The following is a 25,599-nucleotide window of genomic DNA, read 5'->3' as shown; positions in this document are numbered from 1 at the left end:
CATAGCTCTCATATTCTTTTCACATACTCTCTTAAAGTCCCATACTCTTAAAAAATAAAATTTTTATGTTCTTTCATTTTTTGTTGTCGTTCAAAGGCAGTTTTCCTTCTGCCTCTTTGTTTTTATGGGCCACAAAATTCTTTTTTTCAGAGAATCTATTGTTCGGGAGAGTCTCATTTTGTCCTAAATACTCTAATTACACTTGTTGATTTCTTCCTTAAGGACTCTAATTTCTGACTTATTTCTTTGTTATCAACCCAAAATTATTTGATTGCTCTTCCTATCTATATAGGATGGTTTTAGAGTTCTTATTTCAGAGGGCCTTCCAAATTGTTTTGTGATTTATTTATTCACTTTCTCAGTTTCTTTAGTTGTAAAGTACTTATTCATCAGTCATTCTGCTAATGTTTCTGGGTTTTTGTTTGTTTGTTTTGGGTTTTTTGGGTTTTTTTAGTGAGGCAATTGGGGTTAAGTGACTTGCCCAGGGTCACACAGCTAGTAAGTGTTAAGTGTCTGAGGCCGGATTTGAACTCAGGTACTCCTGACTCCAGGGCTGGTGCTCTATCTACTGTGCCACCTAGCTGCCCCTCTGTTTTTTTTTTTAAATAAACCTTTAAGTATATTCATAAATTTGTTTTTTTAAGAAACCCATCAATACTTCCTATCTGAGAGGCCTAGGACTTTTGTGCACTTCCTCTAGTCCTGGTTTGTTCTCTCTTCTCTCATGTTCTCTGTGGCCCTGAAGGGATACAAGTGATGCATTAGGCTTACCACAGGAAAACTTTTGGAGGTTACTCTGGTTGGACCAATTCACCTTTCTTTCCCATCCCCATTTTTCTCAGTTCTACTCTTTAGTTTTTTGTGTGTAACCCTGTTGTATAGGGAGCAATTCTCAGTTGGGATGGAACTTCTGGGAATTGACTCAATTATTTGTTGTCTTCAGTGTATAGATTGAGGAACTTATGGAAGAAGGTACCCTGAATAATTGTGAGGGATAATTATAGAAAAACCTTTAAAATTATGTCTCTTTTCCACTTTTTATGTCAGTTTCCTGTTTTCTTCTTTACAGAATTAGTATTAAATATTGTAACCAGCTCCTTATTTATGTCCCTTTCTCCACAATATGCTCTATCTAACTTCACAGTTACCCCCTTTTTTCCCCTCTTGCCTTAGGACTAGTTTGATTCACAGGCTTCTCTGTGTTTCCCTCCCCGCTTCAGCTGAAGAGTTGGGGCAGGAGTAGTGTCTGGAGTTCTAGAAACAATAGAAATGGGCTTCAGTGTTTTGTTATGTTTTTAATTTTTCTGTAACAATTACTTTGTGGTAGGTTATTCCAGTTTTTTCTTCTTGCCATTGTGAGTTTTCTCCACATGTGGGCATTTAATAGTTTATTTGGGGTGGTAGATGGGGAGCTATTCCTTTGGGTTTACCCCTCTCTGCCATGTCAGAATTTCTCCTCTCCATCTGTTTTCAGCAAAGTTCATTTATCAGAGACTATAAGTCTTCCTTAATCCTTTTGGGTACATAGCAATACTACATTAAAATGGAATTAGTGATAATCTTACTTTTAATGTATTTTTTCCCTCTTCAGGACACAGGAAGAAAGAATCAGAGGTATATGTTGGAAATCTTCCATTGGACACCAAGGAGGTATCATTCCCCTTTTTGCAAATGGTTCTCTTTTTCTGTCTTGTATAAAATTATTTTTAATCTTCTTTTTAGAAGTTTGCGTGTTCAAGCCAAAAAATTTTTATTCCACAGATTTGGAAGAATAAGCTTAAGAGGATTTGAGTAATAGAGTTATCCCTAACTTATTCAGTTATCTATTCTCTAGACACAAGGAGGGAATTTGTGTCACAGATAATCCGCAATCCACTTGAAAATTTTGGCGGGGGAATGTATTCATTACTGTGAAGGAAACTCAGTGAAGTTAAACTTTTAAAAGTGTCTATTGTGTGCAAAGCACTAAAAATGATAGCTCTTGCCTACCCATGTGAGGTAACCTGGGGATTGGTTATACACATAAGGCTATTACTGTTATGAGACTTTCATTATACCCCAGTAAAGTATTCATTTTTTTGAGAGTAGAGACTGTTTCTTTGCATTCTTCTTAATATATCCATGGGCTAGTCCAGTGCCTGGCACAAAGTAGGTGTTTAATAAATACTTATTGATTTGAGTATTTGAGGCAGTAAGAATGGCAAATATTCAGAGAGCTATAGAAGAAGATATAATTACATGCTAAATTGTGTAGTGCTATAAATTATGGTAGATGATAAAATAGTCAGAGGAAGGTTTCGTGAAGAAGGTAGGACATGAAGGATGGATAGTATTTGAATCAGTGTAGCAAGGGGACTTAGATGATAAAAGGCACAAAATAGGAATGAACAGGAAATATTCGTGGAACAGCAAGTCAACCAACCTAACCCTAGCAGAAGGAATGTATTAGGGTAAATTTGAGGAAGTAAAGTTATACACATATGCCAAATTAAGGTGTATTTTTGGACAAGCACAGTTTTGGCAGAGGTAGAAAACTGAGCAAGGAAGTAACATGATGAAAGTAGAATTTAAGGAAGATTAATGTGGTGATTATTATTTAGGACATATTTGTATGGTGAGAAATCAGAATCAGAAAGGCTGTGGGGGTTGAACTAAAGTGATGGCAAGAATAATTGATGGGAAAGAATGGATAGAAGCAAAGGCAAAAGAGAAATCCACAGGAATTAGTGCTTACAGGATATGAAACCTAGAAAGGGATAATAAATGTTGGCGAAGATGTGGAAAAATTGGAACACCAATGCCTTGTTGCTAGAGTTATGAATTGATCCAACCAGATTGTAGGGCAGTTTGGAACTGTGCTCAAAGGGCTATGGGGCTGTGCATACCCTTTGACCCAGTAATACTGTTATTAGGTATGTATTCCAAAGAGATCATATAAAAGGGAAAAGGACCCACATGTACAAAAATATTTATAGCAGCTCTCTTTGTGGTGGCAAAGAATTGGAAATTGAGGGAATGCCCATCAATTGGAATGGCTGAACAAGTTGTGGTATATGAATGTGATGGAATACTATTGTGCTGTAAGAAATGATGAGCAGGCAGATTTCAGAGAAACCTGGAAAGACATAAGTGGACTAATGCTGAGTGAGGTGAGCAGAACCAGGAGAATATTGTAACACAGTAACAGCAACATTGTATGATGATCAGCTGTGATACACTTAGGTCTTCTCAGCAATACAATGATCTAAGACAATTCCAAAGGACTCATGATGGCGTGGTTTTGTTTTTTGGCATTTGAGAGTGGCAGTAACCTCTTTTAGAAAATTAAAATGCGAGCATTGGGGCAGCTAGGTGGTGCAGTGGATCAAACACTGGCCCTGGATTCAGGAGGACCTGAGTTCAAACCCAGCCTCAGACACTTGACACTTACTAGCCCCCAATGCTAGCATTATTAACAAAGGACTCATGATGGAAAATGCTTTCCACATCCAGAAAAAGAACTGTGGAATCTGAATGTAGATTAAACTACATTATTTTTACTTTCTTTTTTTTTTCTTTCTTGAGGTTTTTCCCTTTTGTTCTGATTCTTCTTTCACAACATGACTAATGCAGAAGTATGTTTAATGTGATTGTACATATATAACCTATATCAGATTGCTTGCTGTCTTGGGGAGGGAAGGGATGGAGGAAGAAAAAATTGGAACTCAAAATCTTATAAAAATGAATGTTGAAAACTATCTTCACATGTAACTGGAAAAAATAAAATACTATTAAGATTGAAAGATGGAGAAGGATAAGGAATCACAGATGCTTCTTACAGTTTCAAGCCTAAATGATTGAGAATGATAGTGTCATTAATGAGAGAGATAGGGGGAAAGAAACTGGTTTCTTAGAAAGGAAAATGTTGAATTTGAGGCATTGCTAAAATAGGAGTAAAGGATTAGGACTTGGATTAGAAGAATAGACTAGAAGATACAGATTTTGAAAAAGAGATTGTTACAGCTGTGAGAATGGATGAACTGTTCAGCAGACAAAAGAAGGTGAGGTGAGGTCTAAGACTGATCTGTGGAATATTTGCTGTTTTTTTTCAGTTTTTCATTTATTGAGCATCTGCAACACGCAAGTCACTATGCGAGACTGAAAGAAAAAAGATATGAAATGCAGACTTCCCCCACACTATTTTCATGGAAAAAAAAGTTATAAATAGATAAATAGGGCAATGTGATAAATGCTGAGTGATAAAAGCAACAAGTGCTACAGGAATTGAAGAGAGAGAGCACTCTTTTTCCTATTGGGATATTTGAGTCCTTTGCTTCTGGGGTTCCTGCCAAATGTTAAAACTATGGTTTTGAGCTCAGCTTTGAAGAAGCTAAGGTTCTATGCTAGGATGGTTTGGTGATCTTAACAAGATAAGAATACTTCCTCCAATGATTACAACCCTTCCTTGTCTTTTAATCCTTGCATATATTGTCCATGATTTCCAATAAATCCTCTACAGAGTCCCTCCAGTATGTTGAGGTATTCCTCCAGATCTCTTGAAACTGCATGGTTTCCAGTGGAGTAGGTAGGCTGTCTTCCTATTACTCATCCTTGCTATATAACTGGCAGGCCTCTTCCAGTTCCATGTCTTTCCGATGACATTCTGATTCTTCTCCTGTATAATTCTTCATTGCTAATGTATTGCTACCTACCCAGACCCCACTGCTCTTCCTAATTTACCCATTTCTGTCCAGAGGACCACCATGCATGGAGGTCTGCAGCCTGAGTGATCCTTGACTCCATACTATCACTCATCCCATATAGCTAATCAGTTTCAAAATCTTATTAACTCCACAACATTTCTTGCATCCATTTCCTCATCATTCAGATAGCCACCACCCTAGTTTTGGATGTTTTCACCTCCTATTTGGTCAACCTGCCTCAGATCCCTCCTACTCCAATTCATTTTCCACAGTTGTCTGAGTGACGTTCCTAAAGCACAGGTCTGACCCTATCACAGAAGAGTCAGAGGACATTGGTTTAAATCCAAGTTCTGTCACTTATCTCTAGTATGCCCAAGTTGGTTAGCCTCTCTTGTCTTCAGCTTCTTCATCTGCAAAATGAAGGGGACTAGATCATTTGGGCGGGGGGCAATGAGGGTTAAGTGACTTGCCCAGGGTCACACAGCTAGTAAGGGTCAAGTGTCTGAGGTCAGATTTGAACTCAGGTCCTCCTGAATCCAGGGCTGGTGCTTTATCCACTGTGCTACCTAGATGCCCCCATGATCATTTCTGAAATTTCTCTGAGCTCTAATCTGTGATCTTGTCATTCCCTGCTGAAGAAGTTATGACTTTGACTTCTGTGATCAAATACAAACTCTTCTGTTTGGTAGTGAATGCCCTTCACAGCCTGGCTCCACCTTAGCTTTCTAAGCTTATTATTCCCTTTATATGCTCCATGGTCCAGCCAAGTGAGCCTTTATGGGTTCCCTCATCCATGACATTCCATCTCCTACTGCTGTTCCTTTGCATTGCTGCATGACATGCCTAGAATCTACTTTCCTCTTACCTCTACCTCTTAGAATCATACTCAGCTAAGATACCATCTCTTGCATGAGGCCTTTCCTTCTTCTCTCATCCCTCCCCAAACCAATGACCTGGTATTTATTTTCTGTGTACTTTACTTTAGACGGGTCTCTGAGATCTCCCCACATAGAATATAACCTCCTTAAGGTCATTTTTGGTTTTGTATCTTCAGTGCATAACATAGCACCTGGCAGATGGTACGTGCTTTTTAAAAATATTTTCCCCAATTACATGGAAAAACAATTTTAACATTTAAAAAAATTTTGAGTTTCAATTTCTCCTTCCCTTCTTTCTCTCCCCCCTCCCTAAGACAGGAAACAATCTGGTATAGGTTATACATATGCAATAATATAAAACATAGTTACATAGTAGTCATTTTGTGGAAGAAAACTTGAACAAAACAAAGAATAAAGAAAGTAAAAAATAGTATGGTTCAATCCGCATTCAGACTTCCATCAGTTCTTTCTCTGGAGGTGAATAACATTTTTCATCATGAGTCCTTTGGGATTGTTTTGTATCATTGTATTGCTGAGAATAGCTAAGTCATTCACACTTGATCATCATACGATACTGCTGTTACTGGTCCTATTCACTTCACCTTGCATCAGTTCATGTAAGTGTTCTTAGGTTTTTCCGAAAGCATCCTGTTGGTCATTTTTTTTTTTGGGTGAGGCAATTGAGGTTAAGTGACTTGCCCAGGGTCACACAGCTAGTAAGTGTCTGAGGCCAGATTTGAACTCAGGTACTCCTGAATCCAGGGCTGGTGCTCTATCCACTGTGCCACCTAACTGCCCACTGTTGGCACAATAATACTCCATCACAATCATAGTACAATTTGTTCAGCTATTCCCCAGTTGGTAGGTATCCCCTCAATTTCCAATTCTTTGCCACCACAAAAAGAGCTCCTATAAATACCCCTGTATCTAGGTGCTTAATAAATATTTCTCGATTGATTACTCACATCCCTCCACTACCCTTTGAAGAAAAGGTAGAATTTAAGTAGAGGAGTGGGGGGGGGGGAAAGGCTTACTCTGTAGGCAAGGGAATTTGAAAAGGAACAGAAATGTTCATTGCATAGAATCATTGTTTCATAGAATGTTAGAGCTAGAATGAATGATCTTAGAGACCACTCAGTGCAACTCTCCATTTTATAGATAATGAAAGTGAGGTCAAGAGAAGGGGAGTCATTTGCCCACGGTTACATATTTACTTAGGCAGGAGACCCAAGGCTTCTCATTGCAAGTTTAGTGCTTTTGCCACTATACTGCATCATATGCATTGGAGACAGTGAATAGAACAAAGATGAATTGACAAAGGTTTGTATAGAAGTCAGAAGGCTGGAAAAGTAGTTTGGGGGCATACTATGGAGAGCCTGTAATGCCAGCTCAGGAGATTGCATTTAGCATCAGGGATGTCATTGAAAGTCTCTAAGCAAGGTGTGACATACAGTGTTGTATAGTATAAGAGCAACAACTTCTTAAGTAGATGATTTCAAACAGCAGGATTTGTATTTATAGACCATGGACCAGGCCTTTAGATATAAAAATGACATGTTAGGGGCAGCTAGGTGGTGCAGTGGATAGAGCACTGGCCGTGGAGTCAGGAGTACCTGAGTTCAAATCTGGCCTCAGACACTTAACACTTACTAGCTGTGTGACCCTGGGCAAGTCACTTAACCCCAATTGTCTCACTAAAAAAAAAAAAATGACATGTTTGTGGTCAGGGCTAGAGTATACCTAATGAAAGTAAGAAGGAATATATTTGCTTGGAGACCTGCAAATGTGATAAGAGTCCTTTAAATAGTAAAAGGAAAGGGATAGAGTGAAGAGAACCTAAGTATTTTCTAAGCCAGACCCAAGATTTATAAAATATCAGAGTTGGAGTGGACATGGGAGGTCATCTGGTCCAACCTGTATGAAAACAGATAAGAATTAGACATCAACTTTACCGTTCCCCTCACAATGGATCAGTCAGCTTCTTCTTAAAGATTTCCAGTGACAGAGAATTCATTAGCTGGACTTGGAGTGAGGAAATACTTAAATTTTGCCTCCCTCACTTACTAACTTTATAAGTGTGAGAAAGTCACTTAAAACTCTCTGACCCTGTTTCCTCTTATTTAAATGAAAATAATACCTATAGTACTTATCTCACTGGGTTGTTATTATCTATGAAATAATGTGTGTAAAGTACTTTGCAAGGCATGACATTTCATATTGTAAAGAATTAATTGTTATTTGAGGGTTTTATGCCTCTGCCCGCAATGGCCTGGGGCTCCACAAACCGCAAGGTGCTCCACCCACTGGTTGTAGCTGTTGCCAGGGCTCTGGCACCTCACGTGTCATCACCGCTCACCGACGCCTACATGGGCCTGGCAAAATTATAATGATTGGAAGCCTAGTGAGGGCAGTCATGTGACTGTCAGAGCGGCCATCCTATTGGCTGGGACTGTGTGGGGCGTTTCTAGGTTTGGGGGAGGAGAATTGGGCATTCTAGGTGGAAGCTGGAAAGCAACAGGTGTTCTGCTGTGTATTTTCAGCTGATTCCTGGGCGGTGGTATTTTTTCAGGTATTATAATTTCCCTTTCCCCATTTTATTTCCTTTCCCTTGATCCTACTGATCCTGTTTGTGGTTTTTTTTTTTAAGTTCATTCTTGTTAAAATAAATCTTGTTCTGTTTTGAGGGAGGCTGCCAGTCTCCTTCCTTGCCCCAATATTGCGGCGAGCTGCTTAGCTAGCACTCCCCAATTAAAAATTGGTCCCCACAATATGAATGTGAGCTATTATAAAATGGGAGGATTGGACTAGATTTCAGAGAGCTCTTTTCTAGCTTTAAGTCTTGTGACCTCTGTTCTGCTCTGGGATGATGGAAAGAGAGGCAGTGTGGTAAAGTGGATAGGGTGCTGGACTTGGAGTCAGGAAGACCTGAGATTGGCATAAGGCATTTATTAGCTGTGTGACACTGGGATAATCACTTAACCTCTCTATGCGTCAGGTTCTTCCCCTGTAAATGACAGTGTTGACCTCTCAGTTCCCTCCCAGCTCTAACTGTAATCCTATTAAAAGTGTACTAGATTTGGAATCAGGAGACCTGAGTTCAGACCCTGACTTTGCTACTCACTAGTGTGATGTTAGGTAAGACACATCTGGCTCCTGGCCAGGTGACCTCTAAGGTCCTTTCCAACTCTAAATCTGTGATCTTGTAACTCTAATTGCCAAGTTCTTCCTCCTATTGAGCCCAAGATCTGCCTTTCAGTAACTTCCAATCATTCTGCCTTTTTTGCCTTGGGGGATAGGCAGAACTAAACAAATCCCTCTTCCCTGTGTGTTTAGTTCTGAATACTGCATTTTAGGAAGGATACTGAAAAATTGGGTTTATGTCCACTGGCAACTTGTCGAGAGGAATAAAGATGTACTATTAGGTTTCAGTGACTGGGACTGCCCTATAGATGAATTACTTAACTTGAAGTTACGTCATGAGGCCTCCTAGGTTCACCAATGGGTTCATGAATGGGTTGGGTAAGACTTATATTAAGAGCCAACAAGATCCCTTTGCCTAAGAGATGAGCCAACAAGACTTTTGTTCTTTTCTAGAGACCTCCAGCCAAGTTATATTAAACCATCTTACACTAGTAACATTTACAATATTTCCCACAAGAATACTATAAGATACTTTATTAAATGTTTTGCTGAAATCTAGGTACATTGTATCTACAACATTCTCCTGAACCTACCAATTTAATAACACTGTCAAAAAAGGAAATGAGGTTAGTCTTGTCATTAATGAAGCTGTGCTGTCTCTCTGTAATCACTACTTCCTTTGCTCCATGTTCACTAACCATCTCTTTAATATTCCATTTTAGAATTTTCTCAGAAATAGGCGACAAGCCCACTGACCTGTAGTTTGCAGATTCTTTTTATTTCAGTTTTTTAGAAAATCTGAATGTTTTCACATTTCCAATCCTGAAGTATTTCCAGAATATTTTAAATGCCATCGACAGTGGCTTAATCACACCTACTAGTTATTTTAGTATCCATGTCTGTATACTCTGACTTCACTTCATCAAGTGAAAGGAGGTAGTCTCTTTCCGATCTCCTTACAGGTAACAACTTCCTGCTAACCATTTGTTCTGTTATTTCCATCACGAAAGTCATTCTCCTGGGTAGGAAACAAAAAAGAAGTGAGATGAGAATTGATCACTTTCTCCACCATACCTCCCAAGCAGCATTCTTCTCCCTTCTTTGATCTTTTTCTTTCTCCCACTATAACCTATAAAAAATCCTTTTTGTTGTCTTTAGCTTTGTTTGTCAGCTTCAGCTCATTCTGAGCTTTTAGCATTCCTGACACTGGGTTTACAGGACCATGCCATGCTCTTCGATTCTTCCTTTATTACCTACCCTTGCTGCCATCCTATGTATATAGCTTTAAAAAAATTTGGTTGGTGAGTTCATTGTGCATCTGCATCGATCTCTTCAGTTAACTTTTCTTTTCTCTTTCTCATTAGAATTGTTCCTTTTGTATCTTAAGAATTTCATTCCTATGCTTCCTGGGATGACGTTGCCTGTAGAATTTTAGTTCCTGGATTCCTGTGTTATTTTTTTCTCTAAACCCTTTGCACTTATCTAAAAATTTAGGGTGCATGTCTGACTTTGTCAGCCTTTCATCTTCACCATTACAAACTCAGGAAGGGAATGGTCACTTCTCCACAAGGTTCCTATCATTTCCATCCTACTAAGTCAGTTCCTTTTAATTTTTGTGAATCAGATCCTATATAAAAATTTCCCTTGTTGGTTCTTCTACCTTTTGAAGGATGAAATCTCTTTAGACTTCAGGTCCAACAATTCAGCACTTTGACACCTAGATATCTATTTCTTCTTTCTGTCTAGGTGGTCCACAGTAGATTGTAAAGACAAATTTTTTTTTTATCTCCATTGATCTTCACTCAGATATTCTCTATTATACTTCCTGTCTCTGGTTTCTGCATTTTTTCACATGCATATAACTTCTTAATGCTATTCCTCTTCCCCTTTATGTATCCTGTTTCTTTTGAGTAAGCTCCATTAGGAGCCATATTCTAGTCCTGGATTTCATTCCACTAAATCTCAGTAATAAGTCACATTTCCTCTTGCTTGTTGCCTAAAGATTTGCCATTTGTGTATAGACATTTTGAGACTAAGAGTTTTTACTTCTGACTCTTTTCTTGGAGTTTGTCTCTTCTGAACTTCTACCTGTCCCAACTGCTATTCTTCCTTCTTTGTAAGTTATTCTCGGTGGTATGTGGTTTCTGGTTAATAGTAGAGGTTTTTATCCCTCCCTCTGACCCATCCTTTTTAAAGCCCTTTTTATTAGATTAGATATTAGATTTATTGGATTATGAGATACCCTATAAATACATTCTTACCAATCTTCTGTGACGTGTAAAATCTAAATGTGATGTCTAAAAAATCTAATGTGTGGTCACCTTAAATTAGAAGCTTAACACCAGTCTTTGGGCATTAAGCATTTATTAAAGCATACTGGGTATTAGAAAAAAGAAAACATGTGGAGTTAAGAAAAGGCCTATCTAGCCTAGAGTTCCAGCCTAGTCTGGTTCTTCCTCAAGTCCTCTGCCAGGAGCCTGCTTCAACCACCAAACTCTCTTCAAACTGAGTATGGAAGCTTTTTATAGATCTGGAGCAGAGGCAGTCCTTACACACTGCTTCAAGCTGATTGGTAGGTGTCATCCAAATCCATTGGTTCACAGGACTTGAAGGTGGTCTCATGTCGAGTTCAAAGTCCTTAACTTCTGAGAACAATGCCTTAAGGGCCAGCCAGGTGTGGTTACAATCTAATTAACTAGAAGTAGGCTAATCAGTAGTCAGTCACTCTCACTTAATTCAGTCAGTTTAGAGTAATCTCCTGGTGAGCCTTTGAGTATCTGCCAAATCACATTATTTTCTCACACTTTATTGGATGTACTCCATCCCCATCCAGGTATCTATTATCCATATAATAGCTATGGTCTAGAAATTATGATCTCATTCTCAGACACCATTTTCTTACCACCTGAGTATTTATCAACTTGGGTTTTCCTCTTCTTCATTCTTTGCCTTTAGTAGATTATACTGAGGGAAACAGAGTCAACCTATGTTCTGTAGTTCCTTTCCCCAAACTTCATGGCCTTTGACAGTCTATCTTAGGCTCCCTCTGGCAGTATCATTTGTGCCCATGTGAATTACCAGAAATGAAGAGTAGTCATCTGCCTTGGAAGGTTCTGTTAGGTTGTATGTACGAAGGAATGGCTCCTGAGCCAGGAAGTTGCCAGCTCCTTTTCCTCTAATGCTTACTGAGTTATTCCACTTATCTAATAACTTCAGTGGTTCATCTCTGTCATTCCTTGGAAGACAAGCAGCTATTTCCTCCTCAGTGCATCCTGCTTCCTCCTTTTCATAACCTGCCTCAGATATGTGAGGGACTCACCAAGATTTGGGTGTATTGCCTATTATAGAATATATCTCTATGTGGGTTCTGGTGGAGTCTAAACTGCAGGGTAGTACTGTAAGTAAGGAACCAAGTGTCACCCTGTGAAAATAGAAATTCAGTACACTGTTCCACAGATGTATAGGGAAGATTGTCTTGCTGTCAGACCCAGAATTCAGTGCCATTCGAAGGGGGGCTCCATCCCACATGGGAGTAGTGTATATGGAAGATTTTAGGATCTTGCGGAAAAGCGGCCTGTCCCAGAGCAGAAGGGTAAGAGTGAGGGGAAATAAAGGTCCTATGCGCAGCATTTGCATTGTTGACATAGGATACTTATATGTAATCTGTGGAGTCCTAGACAAGAACTGGAGTTTTGAGGTTTCCTGGAATGAACTCTGAGGGGCTCAGGGTATAACAGTGATATTTTGGCGTCATGCCCCCAACCCCAGGATTAAACCAAGTCTCCATAAACTCATGGCTGAGGGCCTGGTTTGCACTGGGCTACAGTTTAGATTAGGGGTGTGTGTGTGGGGGGGGTACATATATATATAACAAATTCTTGCGAATGGTTCAATAGTGATTTTTGTCATTTGGTGTCAATAGAATAGAAACATCTCCTTAGTTACTAAGGTGTGTTTAAATGGCATTCTTTACCTGAGAATGTACTCAAATTTTTTCTAATGTCCAAAACATTTCGTTCTGAAGATTTGGTAGTTTTTCCTGTCACTCAAATGGCAATGATAATGATTTAGTTAATATTAACATTGATTAATATTAATAATGATTTAATAAATGAAGGTCTAACAATAATGGCTTTTTATGACCATATTGCTATAACATAAGTAAATCTAGCTTTGTAAATAGAAATCGACAATGGACTAGAGGCAGTGTTGGTGAGATAGGATGGCATACTGTAAACAGATATGAAAATTTTGAAATTTTTTTAAGACTTTGGGTGGAATATTTCTGGATTACAAACTGTTTTTAGTCTACTCAGGCCTTATTCCTCCAAAATAATTTCTAACAACTATTATGAGGAAGATTTAAATAAAAACTAAAGGAATCCAATTTTAAAAACATTTACCAAGTGCAAGGCACTATCTTTACTTTGAAGATCTAAGATGAAAAATAAAACACTCTGTGCCCTCAAGAAGTTTGAAAATCATATGGGGATTATAAAAGTAATAATATCTGGCATTTATACAAGGTGTCCCAAGAGTTTAAGACTTTACACCCTCTATAGTGTTTTAAGGTCTGTAAAGTATCTCTTACATGTTCTCTTCTCTGATACTGCTACCACCCTGCCAGGCCCTACCACTTAACATCTGTACTGCTGACATAAATTTCAGGTTGGCCTCCCTACCTCTAGTCTCTCTCTACTGCAGTCCATCCCCAACTTAGCTATTTCCTAAAGTCCAACTCTGACCATCTCACCCCCCACCCCAATAAACTTCAGCAGCTCCCTATTTCTTCTAGGATCAGAAATAAAACCCTCTATTTGACTTTTAAAGCCCTTTATAACCTAGCCCTTTCTTATACTTTAATCACCTTTATGATCCAGGAATACTGGCCTCCCCTGGTGTTCCTAGCCCAAGATACTAATTTTCTGACTACATGCTATGCTATGTATTGTACTAGCTGTTCTTTTTTTTTTTTTTTTTTGGTGAGACAATTGGGCTTAAGTGACTTTTCCAGGGTCACACAGCTAGTAATTGTTAAGTGTCTGAGGCCAGATTTGAACTCAGGTCCTCCTGAATCCAGGGCTTGTGCTCTATCCACTGTGCCACCTAGCTGCCCCTTAGCTGTTCTCTATGCCAGGAACTCTCTTTCTTCACCTTTACCTCATGACTTCCTTCAGGTCTCAGCTAAAATGTCATCTTATGCAGTAAACCTTCCTCCTCTGACATTACCTCTAATTTACCTAGAATACATCTTCCACATTCATAGTTGTTTGCATGGAGGGGTACCTCCTTGAGGCTAGGGACTGTTTTTCCCTTTCTTTATATCCCTGGTACTTAACAGAGTGCTAGGCACATATTAGGTGCCTTTTCACTTGGCTTTTTTACCCAAGGAGCTTATATTTTATCAACAAAAACAACGTGTGCACCTCGAAGTAAATGTAAAATACGTACAAAGTAAACCCAAGGTAATTTCTGTGAGGAAGAACCTCTGGCAGCAGAGGAGATCTAAAGAGGCTTTAGGTGGGAGGTGACTTTCCATCTTTGAGATTACACCTGTCACGGTCCCCTGAGTCTCCTTGTCTAGCTGAACAGATCCAGCTTCTTCAACCAATACTCAGGTGCCATAGAGTGGAGACCCTTCACACTCATAAATTGCTTCTTAAAAGGAAAAATCCAACACAGTTCCTTTTGGTAACAGATTACCTTATGAGTTTGGGTGGGATTGGGAATGAATCCATTCTCCTTATGTCCCTAATGCTTGATGACAGGATGTCCATAGCTCAGGTGCCTGGTGTATTGCAGTTTAAGATTAACTTAATTTAATTTAATTTAAGATTGCAGTTTAACTCAAGAACTACTATCTTGTTTCCTTCCCCCTTCCCTTTCTCCATCTCCTCCCTACCACTACTTCTCCTCTTTCTCATTTTTCCTTTTTTTTTTATAATTTTTCTTAGGAGGACATTCTATCCCTTCTGAAGGACTTTGGCCCACTCCGTGTCCAGAAAGTCCAGAATGGCTGCAAATGGTATAGTGGCTTTTTCTTTCTGATTTTTGGGGAAAACTGTCCTTCTCACCTTTGTCCAGTTTGCTGATGTGCTGTGCTGGCAAAGGAACAAGAGTGAAAGAATCCAGAGTGCACAGCTCTCCCTCATCCTCCTCTTTGGCACTACATTCAGTTTGGGAAACACCTTCTATCTGTAACACTTTGTTTATTCAACAAACATTGAAATGTCTACTGTGTACAGCACTCTGATAGGCAGCGGGGTTACAGAGTCAAGATAGTTCCTCTTCTCAAAGAATGTACAGTTTGGAAGTGGTGATAAGATAGGCAGATGGATAAATTAGAATTAAGAAAGTGAAAAACAAGAATAAAAACACCATGAGATCCAATGAGAAGGACATCACTTCCAGCTGCTGACTCTGAAGGATTTCAGGGGGAAGGAACATTTAAGTTGGGCCTTGAAAGCTGGACTTGGATCATCCTGCTGAGATGGAGAGGGGAGGGCAGCCCTCCAGTCATGAGGAGCACTGAAGAAGGGGCCCAGAAGAGGGAGGGGAAGTAGGGTGTGCTTGGGGATGACCAGTAGTCCATTCAGACTGTAAGGTCTTCTTGAGTAACATGCTCAGGAGTTGGGACTTTTTTTCTTGGTAGGCAATAGAGAACCACTGAAGGTTTTTTGACCAATGTGGACTGTTTATTTTTCATTATAATCACATCTAAGATTAATCTGGTGGCATTTTAGGGAATGTACAGAGAGCAGAAAAGGATTAGAATTAGGGAGAGCCATCATTTCAAAAGATATTTAAACCAGAAGTCATCCAGAAGAGGTCAGAACAGGTGAAGAGAGGGGTTGGTAACATTGCTTTGGAGGAGACTGAGAGGAGAACATGAAAGCCGTCTTCAGTTATTTGAAGAGTATTTCTTTTTCTTTCTTTTTTTTTTGCAGGGCAATGAGAGTTAAGTGACTTACCCAAGGTCACACAGCTAGTACATGTCAGGTGTTAAGGCTGGATTTGAACTCAGGTCCTCCTAAATCCAAGGCCAGTGCTTTATCCACTGCACCACCTAGCTGCCCCCTTGAAGAGTATTTCTACAGACAAATGATAAAAACTTTTTCTAGTTGTCTCCAAGGGCAGAACTAGAAATGATGGGTGGAAATTGCAAAGAGGCAGATGTAGGCTCCATGTAAGGAAAAACCTACTAAGAGTTAGAGTTGTCCAAAGGTGGATTTGGCTGCTTTGGGAAATAGCGGGTTGCCCTAATTGGAGGGAGGATTCCTCAGAGAGGAATCCAACACTTGTTATTGCTGAGGGGATTTTTTCATGCATGGGTTGTGTTACGTGGTGCTGAGATCCCTTCAGTGATCCTGAGAGAAACGGACCCTGGAGAAATGGAGAGAATTGTGGATTTAGAACTAGAAGGGATCTTCAAAATGAACTACATTAAGCCAGTCGTTTCATTTCAGGATGAGAACAATGAAGATGAGATAAAGGTCACAGAATAAGGAATTAGCTTTCACCCGAAGGACAAGCAGATTTCCTCAGAGCTGGGGAGGTGGGGGAAGGAAGGAGGGCAATAGAAGACACAAGTTTTAAAGTAAGAAGAAACAGAGCTGAGGGAGCTCATGTTTCAGGGCTTTTCTGTTCTCAGAAAGTAGGGGGAAAGGTCATCTGTTAAATGGTTAGGTGAGTTTGGGAGTTGAAAGGTGAAAAAGTTTGGAATAGACACTATGGGTATGATTCTGCATCTAGCCCTGCTTCGGACCGTGGACCAAGAGATGACAGTGTTTGGTTCTATTTCTGGTTGTGTCCTTGACCTACAGCGCTAGATGACCTTGCAGAAACCACCAATTAGTGACTTGGTTATAAGTAGAATGAGGAAAATGCATACTCCCTACTTTCCTGGTGTGCTAAAATGACAAAACACAGTGATGAAAGCACTTTGGCATTTTTAGCATATTGGTGCTCTTGCTTGGTTGTTGTCCTTCGTTCTCCAAGAGGACCAAAATGATATCACTTTGTTAGAGTCATGTTACAGTGTGTCGGACTGTGGCTGATCAGACCAATATGAGCTCGGAATGTTCTACCAAAGGTCAGACAGAAATAATACATTCAAAGGAATAGTAATGCTATCCCTCTTGAATTTCCAGTGTCCCTGGGTTTTCTTCCCATGAGGCTGGGACCTGGTATGATTAAGCTGAACTAGGAAAGCATTACAATGGAGCACAGGACTAAAGGTTGTTGGGTTTTTAATCTGTCGCTTATTTCTAAAATGTACTCCCCTGACCCACCTCTGTCATTTGATGTCCTCTTCTAGAGCCAATTCTTCCTTGACCAGACTACCAACCCCCCAGGTGAAAGTTCTCTCTTAAAGTGCTTTGCCTGAATCTTTCTATTACCATGTATAGGAAATTTCAGTAGTCCCTGTTATTTGTCTTTATTAGATTTTAAGCCTTCCCTCCTTGCATGTTTGTTTGTTGAAGATGAGGATAATACAGGGTGTCCCAGAAGTCCTAGTGAAGTTTTAAGCTTTGATAACTGTTAATCTCTTTCAAGCTATTACAGCTGAAAACTACTAGAAGAAAATTTTGGCACACCCTGTATTATCCTCTAGCCAAGTATCCATATAGGGCTGTAAAGATCCAGTGAATCTATAAAATGGGGAGGTTGGACTAGATAGCCTTCAAGGTCTTTTCTGGTTCTAGGTCTGTGCTCCAGTGAAGTAATAGAGAAGTGTGAGCCTTGTTATGAGGCTGTGTAGTACAGTGGAAAGGGCACTGGGTTCAAATCCTGGACCTGCTATTAACTACTTATAACACCTTGAGCAGGCCTCTTTACCCCCTGGGCCTCAGTTTCCTCATCTGTAAAATGAGGGAACTAGACTAGACCACTAGGATCTCTTCCAGCACTGTGGATTATAGCTCATGAGTTCCTTTTTTGTTGGAACATTTTTCCAAATGCTTCCTAAAGCCAAAGAAAACCTTTATGGTATGTGTTGGTCTAGCTTTTATCCCTTCTCCATTGTGGCTGCCTGGCCTCAGTGTTCTCTGCCCTCTTGGTGCAGCAGCAGCTCATGCACTAGACGTTGAATCAGTCTGAAGTGCTGACTGGTAAGAAGGTAAGGCCTCTCTCTTTCCCTCTTAGCTTTGCATTTGTTGACCTGGCCTCTGCAGAGAATGTGCACCTTGCAGTCAAGCAGCTGAATGGACAGATGTTTCATAACCGGAAGTTGTACCTGAACTCAAACAACTGGATCCCCAAGCAGAGCTTAGACTCCACGAAGGGCAACACAGAGTTACCGGTAAATTCTCCCCTTCTTCCTCTAGCACCTCTGTAGAAAAGACTTTCTTTTGAGCTAATAACTGGACAGAAGTCACTTTGTGATTCCTAGCATTTTCTTCAGGTCTTGGCTTTGTTCTTTCATGAGGAAACGGGCCCACTGGGGTCACGTGACCTTTGATAGTGAGTCAGTGTTTTGTCAGGTCCGGAGCAGTGACCCCTCTTAAAGAAAGGGAAGAAAAGGCTGGTAAGAGACATTGTGGAGGCAGCATAGATGAGACTTGGTGACCTGATAAGAGGGACAAGGAAGGAGGATAAACTCAGGGTTAGCTTAGACTTAGCTTCTAGGGATTTGAGTTCGGACCGACCCCCATACAAATATAGACAAGAAATTAATTGCCTGTAGCTCTTGTGTTGGAGGCAGCAAGACCACTGGATTTGAAGGTACAACCTGAGTTCAGATCCTGGCTCTGACATTCACTAGTCTATCTTCTCCCAGGATCAGTTTTCTCATCTTTAAAATGAGGATATCAATACCTGTGGCATCACAGTGTTGTGAGGATCAAAAGAGAAAAGTTATGTGTTAGCAAGATTCATGCTAAACTACCTAGAGCAGTCCCATAAGGTGTGGAGTATAGTGAAGCCAAGGTTACCTTTGTAAACATTTTTATACATCTTAAAAGAACTATACAAATACTAGTGTAGCTGATTACCCTGGCCCCTGCTATCTGAAGGACAGGTGAATTAACATTTCACCCCTTCTTCAGTGCTTTCTAGTGCACGTAAGGGGAATTGGGGAGGGGGGGTGTTCATTCTCTCTGCCTTTGGCTTCAGCCCCCACTGATTGTTTTCCACCAATTTTAAGAGTCCCCAGCATCCCGATTCCATTTAACCACTTAATAGTCAGAAAAAATACAAATACAAAAGAATATTTACTTTAAATATATAATGAAATCAAATATATAAAATCCATCTCTCTACCATAGGCCTCAGTCTCTAGAGTGGGAAGAGAGATCAGGTTCATAGCTTAACTCAGTTACTATATATCTTAGTCACACCAAAGCCGCCTTTGAGCTCAGTCCTGGGCACCCAGACTTCTCAGGGCTTCCCTTCCATGCTGGCCATGGCTTGAATCCAGGTGCAGAGACTCACTGAGACCTGAAAGGGTCAACTGAAACAGACCAAAACCCCAAGACCACTTCTCAGGGCCACAGGGCCTGAAAGAGAGGAAGGAAAGACCATAGTTGCCCTCACTTAGCTTAGTTCATGGTGCCCATGCTGGAATGAGCAGGACCTTCCCCTCACTGCAGGCTTCCAGAAAGACTGGTCCAGTCTGGTAGTTTTAAAGGTTCAGCTGCACAACCAGCAGAGAAGTTGGCAGGATGGCTTCTCCCAGAAGCAGGTCCTTGGTTGTCTTGGGGTCTTCTACCTTAAGTGATCTGACTGTGTGGCACAACCATTACATCAGTTGATATTTTATCTGGACCTGTGATTTCATCAGTGTAGGGAGCACCTGGGGAGGAAACTCCCCTTGTCACTGTAGATTGACCACTATCCTGCACTTAATTGCCTGGTAATGAGAAGCTAAATGACTAGTTTAGGGTCCTACAGTCATTGTGTATCAGAGGGGAAAATATCTAAACTTCTTCCTAACAATGAGTGGCAGCACAGCACAGAGCCGTCGTGTCCAAAGTGGGTGTCCTGGACTGACCCCAAGGGGTGTAATTAGTCAGAGGGTTCCCTTTTCTGCATTGTGGGCCTATCCATTACAACAACATCTAACTTTATCACCCAGTGTGTTGCAAGCTCCCAATCCAATGCAAGCTTCTGATGCAGGAGTAAGACATGATCAGCAGGGGCAGCTAGGTGGCGCAGTGGATAGAGCACTGGCCCTGGATTCAGGAGGACCTGAGTTCAAATCCGGCCTCAGACACTTAACACTCACTAGCTGTGTGACCCTGGGCAAGTCACTTAACCCTCATTGCCCCGCCCCCCCCCCAAAAAAGACATGATTAGCAGTACCTGCAGGTGCCATTGGTACAATTTCCTTTACCTCTCAGTGGACAAGCTCTGGGGTCTGGGGTAAGAGTTCCACCTTCCCCCTTTCATTTGTGAGTTGCACAGGATGAGCAGACATGGATGTATTGAAAATCTCATTCTGTTTTCATTCTCCCAAAACTAGCCTGTCTTCCAAATTTTCCTTTTATTGTTGAAAACACCACCATCCTTCCATTCAGTTTAGGTACACTGCCTCAAGGTCATCTTCAACTACCCCTTTTCACTTCCCCAACAAATCTAATAATTTGCAAAACTTTGTAGTTTCTACCTCGACAGCACCTCTGGCATCTGTCCTGTTTCTTCCACTCACACAGCTCCTCTCCTTATTAGGAGCATCTTCACCTCTTACATGGACTGGACTATTGAAGTAGCTTCCTAATTGATCTCTTTGCCTCGTCTCTTTTCCTTCTCCAGGCCATACTCCACATGCTGACAAACTGATTTTCCCAGAGTGCAGACCTGGGCGTGTCATGCCTCTACTCAGTGAACTTCAGTGACTCCTTCTTTATTCTAGAATCAAATGTTATCTTGCCTTTATCTCATTCTTTTTTAATTTATATTTTGTGTGTTTTATTATGTACATAATTATTAACACAGTACGACATACATAGTTTATAAATAGATAAACATATCCTTTGGAGGTAGGTACTCAAAAATTCAATATTAAATGACAGGATCACAAAAGTTTAGAACCCATTGGCATTAGTGGGTAGCAAGCCAGCCTTGGCATAGGGAACACCAGGGTTCAGTCCCTGCCTCTGACATACTGACTTTGTGACCCTGGGCAAATTGCTTACCTGCTCAGTGATCCAGGCAACTCTCAATGGTGTTGTTGTTTTTGTTTTTTTGTTTTGTTTTGTTTTGTGGGGCAATGAGGGTTAAGTGACTTGCCCAGGGTCACACAGCTAGTAAGTATCAAGTGTCTGAGGCTGGATTTGAACTCAGGTTCTCCTGAATCCAGGGTTGGTGCTTTATCCACTGCGCCACCTAGCTGCCCCCAGGCAACTCTCTAAGACTGTGAGATACAGAGCAGTTGTAGTTATATGTGAGGATGGGGTAGGTCTGTTAATTGAGAGTTCCCCACACCAATGAAATCATATCTGGAAAAAAGTTTCTTCTTCTGTATGTATACAAAATGATTTAGCAGTAATTGCTTTTTATTCCTTGGTCTTCTCTTTGAATTCTTGGCCTTGGAAATCCAAGGATAATTTGTAGAGGGGAAGGGCCAAGGGAGAAGTTGCTGTGCAGTTAATCTGCTTAAATTGTTGGAGTTGGTTCTTCCCCATTTTCTTGCTTCTGTCCAGTCTATTTTCTTAACTAGAACATGCTACAAAGAAAAATGCTACTGTTGGTCAGAACACCTGGTCTGAGTCAGACGTTTAGGGATGTTAGTAGTGATAAGGATGGCAATAATAATATTAAGTAGTCATTTTTATTTTTATTTATTTATTTTTTTTTAGTGAGGCAATTGGGGTTAAGTGACTTGCCCAAGGTCACACAGCTAGTAAGTGTTAAGTGTTTGAGGCCGGATTTGAACTCAGGTACTCCTGACTCCAGAACCGGTGCTCTAGCCACTGTGCCACCTAGCTGCCCTAAGTAGTCATTTTAAGAAACCTTTGAGAGTCTTAAGGGAGTTTTTTTTTATTGAGTTAATGATTAGATTGCTGACTTGCCATTGTCACCCTGCTGGACTTCACTGCTTTTGCTGTTAGTTTGCAAACAGACTAGCCATAAAACCAATTGCTTAACACAGACTAATACTACACTTCCATACTTTTGTTATCTATATGTCTGGTACCTTACTGTAGTATTGAGCAACTGATGTCCTTACACACAGAAGTGAGGGAAACTATTAGGAAACAGACTCTGTCTCTGCGTTTGTCCCTCTCTCCCTCTCCATCTATCCAGACATCCATCCAGTCTGCCTCACAAACACATATAAATGAAGCTAACTTAAGCAAGTACATTTCTCCTCTGTCGGCCCCATTTTCATCACCTGTAAAATGAAGGAGCTGAGCTAGATAATCTCTGAACTTCCATCCAACCTTTGCCTCCTCGTGATTCAAAGGCATAGAATTCTCAGAAGTAAATTCCTCCTTTATTCTGTATTATCAATCAAAAAAGTATTAATCACCTACCATGTACTAGATGCTGGGCTAGGTGCTAAGTGAGATAGGCCCTGCCTTCAAGAGGCTTACATCCTTTGGAGGAAACCACATCTATAGGTTTCTTGTGTGTGGGCTTGTTTTCCCATGGAGAGGATAGATGCCATTTGGCAGATGTGAACTGAAAATCCTTCTGTCAGAAAACAGTACTAGCTCTTCTTCTTCTTCATTCCTTTTCTCTACAGTTAGACAGATAGTATGTCCTCATGTGGCTAAGGTGGCACTCTTGGCTCTTCCTTAGGCTTTGGAGAATGTTCCCTTTGAAGACAAAGCTAACGTGATTTTTGGTGAAGAAGAGGAAGCTACCAAGACTCCTGGTAAGTTCCTGGACTGACATCCCTCTCCGAAAGAGCCACCAGGGGGCTCTTCTCAGGCTAACTTGTTCTTTCCTCCATCTTACCCAGTGGGACATTCCAGCTTTCCATCAAGCTCATTTAAGCCACTTTAGGAAATCTCCCTTGACTTGAGGAATCTGATCAGCCAGAACTCCCCATCCACCCATTCTCTGCTTCCGGCTTACCCTTTGCAGCATAGGGAAAGAATTGGTGGTTTTTTGTGTTTTGTTTTGTTTTAGAATTGGTGTTTTGGGGTGGTTTTTCTCCTTTTTTTTACCACTTCTGTCTTCTTCAGCTCTCTTAAGAGCAGGGCCTGGGTCTCCCCTAGATGTTGGATTTCACAGATTCTAACCTAGAACTTTCCTGGGGCTCTGTCTTCTATTTGTATTCTAGTGCCTGCCAGCCAGACCCCTCGAGCACCTGTTTCCCCTAATGTAACTGAAAGACCAAGGACAGCCTCCTATGCTGTTCCCATGGAGATGAGGTCAGTAGAAGGGCAGGGAAGACTGATTAGGTATACAGCAGGGAGCTTAGCCCTCTGCACAGAGGTCCAGGGACAGTGTCAGAATGTTTGGTGGTGGCAACAGTAAATTTTTCAGGAGTCCTGGGGTTTTAGTCTGGGCTCTGTTGTTTTGTGACCTTGTGGAGCTCATTCAACCTTTGGGGGCTTCTGTTTCCCCATAAGTGTGATGAGGATATTATCTCTAGATCAGGTGGTATAAGAAAATTAATTTCAAAGCTTCTTCCTGTCTTTAGGACAACTTGACATTCTTTGCTAAGGGAGGAAATCAATGGTCCAAATCATTAAAAGTAATTTATATTTGTTCTTGGAATATTAACTTTTGAAACATATTTTAAAAAGCAGATTTTTATTTTTAATTTTATTCTGTGTAGACCAATGATGAAAATAATTCAAAGTCACAGGAGAAAATCAGAGGTGTTGAGAGGCAGTTTGGTATAGTAGGTAAGGTACAGTCAGGAAATCTGGGTTTGAATTCTACCTCAGATACGCTTGCTAGCTGTGTGACGGAAAATCATTTAACCTCTCAGTCTTGGTTTTACCTCTGAAAAATGGGAGATAATGATACTGGGACCACCTCTCTCACAGGGTTGTTGATGTGCTTTGCAAACCTTAAAGTGCTATATGAATGTGAATGATTAGGTGTCAGAAGCTGGGCAATTCACATTGAGACTTTGCAGGATTACCATTTGAATCACTTTAGCATGCTGGGAATCTTCCACAGTAGCTGAGTGACTTTAACCAAGGTGGTCTGTTTTCATTTCCTTTAGAGGATCCTTCTTGGTGTTTCTTCTACGGGAATGTTTCCAAGACCTCAGCTGGCTGGGCATCATCCGCAGCATCCGAGGGGAAGTGGGGCTGCTGGTAACGGACACAATTCCCCAAACACCATTCTTCTGGGCCATACACCTCACTGAGGTAGGGCTTTGGGGCCTACTGCCAGCATAACTGGTCTTGGGCTGTCCCTGCCGATTTCACCTAGGGGTGGGGTTTGGGAACAGTAGTTTCTTTGAATTTAGAGGCAACTTAGTGTAGCTGATGGTGCATTGGATTTGTAATTAGAACATGGTTTCCAGGTCTGGATCTTCTACTTTGTACCTACCCATGTGACCTTGAGCAAGTCACTTTCCTTCTGTGGGCCTCAGTTCCCTTGTCCATAAAATGAAGAGGTTGAACTAGGTGGCCTCAGAGGTTGCTTCCAGTTTGTAATTCTATGAAGCTACCACAGAGCAGCCTCTGGAGTCCAAGAAGAGCATTGATGCTCTCTTCCTCAGAGAAAACTGAGCAGTTTCTAGAAGGTCAGAGCGTCAGAGTTCCCAGGAGCTTCATCCATCTTCCAGCCAGAATGGGCCTACCTGGGTGGGACAGGGAGGGGATGTGATCTCATCTAGTCCAACTTCCCACCATGAACATTTTACAGGCAGTGACCAAGCAAGATACATGTCATTATCTTTCTCTGTCGTCGTCCTATTCAATCTTTGGCCCTTTTATAGGAAGATGGGCTTCAGTGGTGGCTGGAAATAAACCCAAGGTGTGTTCTTAGAATTGGGTCCAGTTTTTCCCTATCTCCTGCCCAAGGAGTGGCTGTTTAATGCCTGTAGTAGCTATTTTAGTGCCTGTTTAAGAGCCCATAGTAACATAGCATGGTACAATAGAATAGACATTAATTAGCTCTGAAGTCAGAGGACCTGGGTACAAATCCCACCTCTGATACTTTGGACAAATCACTTCATATTCTGGGCCTTGGTATACTCATCTCTGAAATAAGGGGACTGGAGGATCCTTTGCTGTAGATCTATGAGCCTATGCCCACAGTTGAGTCAGACACATTGGAGGATCCAAGTAGGATTGAAGGGATACACCCATACAGAGTCCTGGTTATCCATGCCTTTCTGGTCTAGGTGTCACCTGAATAACTCCCATGCTCCCCAGAGAATGCAGTAGCTTCAGGTTATCCATAGTACACTCACGTTGTCATGACCTCTCTCTTCACCCCCAAAGATGATGCATATGTGAATGAACATACAGACAGTATGGCTTGCAGTATAGAGGATGTGATCATGTGTGTGACTACCATTGACAGGAAGCTCATATGAACATGGAGAAGCTGTTCTATGCCCTGGCAGAAGTGGAGGAGCAGCAGCCTTACCTGGCGGAGGCAGAGGTTCAGCGTGGGATCCGCTGCTTGGGAGAATGCCACTTGGGGGACGACGATGGTGGGGCTTGGAACAGGTATAGAGCAGGGATGGGCTTTGGGCAAATGGGAAAACTGATTTCCTTTACTAATCAGCCAGATGAGTAGTCTGTGAAACCAGGTACCCACTGAAGGCAGAGTCCTGTGCTGAAGATGTAGGAAAAAACCAGAAGACTCTTAATAAGCCCCAAAGGAAAGAAATAGCGGCTGGGAGCAAGACACATGGACACAAGTGCACAATGAATGTGTCAGATAAATGGTGGTTGGTTGGTTGCCTGGAGACAGTAGGCCCTCAGGTCTCAGGCTAGACCCCTGGAGGAGATGGAATTTGAGTAGGGTTCAGCAGT

The 25,599-nt window shown here is 41.1% G+C and overlaps 1 protein-coding gene across 1 annotated transcript in view; it reads left to right on the top strand.

The window, feature by feature from the left end:
* Positions 1-25,599, top strand: part of TDRD10 (tudor domain containing 10) — a 55,488-nt gene that overhangs the window by 26,586 nt on the left and 3,303 nt on the right. The window contains exons 5-11 of the mRNA XM_043963043.1: positions 1,592-1,650; positions 14,656-14,726; positions 17,846-18,002; positions 22,445-22,520; positions 22,932-23,022; positions 23,829-23,976; positions 25,142-25,290. Coding sequence (XP_043818978.1) covers positions 1,592-1,650; positions 14,656-14,726; positions 17,846-18,002; positions 22,445-22,520; positions 22,932-23,022; positions 23,829-23,976; positions 25,142-25,290 — 751 coding nt within the window. The remainder of the gene's footprint in view (positions 1-1,591; positions 1,651-14,655; positions 14,727-17,845; positions 18,003-22,444; positions 22,521-22,931; positions 23,023-23,828; positions 23,977-25,141; positions 25,291-25,599) is intronic.

This window comes from Dromiciops gliroides, chromosome 4 (genome assembly GCF_019393635.1).
Source record: "Dromiciops gliroides isolate mDroGli1 chromosome 4, mDroGli1.pri, whole genome shotgun sequence".
In the NCBI taxonomy this organism is placed as follows: Eukaryota; Metazoa; Chordata; class Mammalia; order Microbiotheria; family Microbiotheriidae; genus Dromiciops; species Dromiciops gliroides.
The sequence above is the reverse complement of the archived record's forward strand: the minus strand, read 5'-3'. Positions and strand labels throughout refer to the sequence as shown.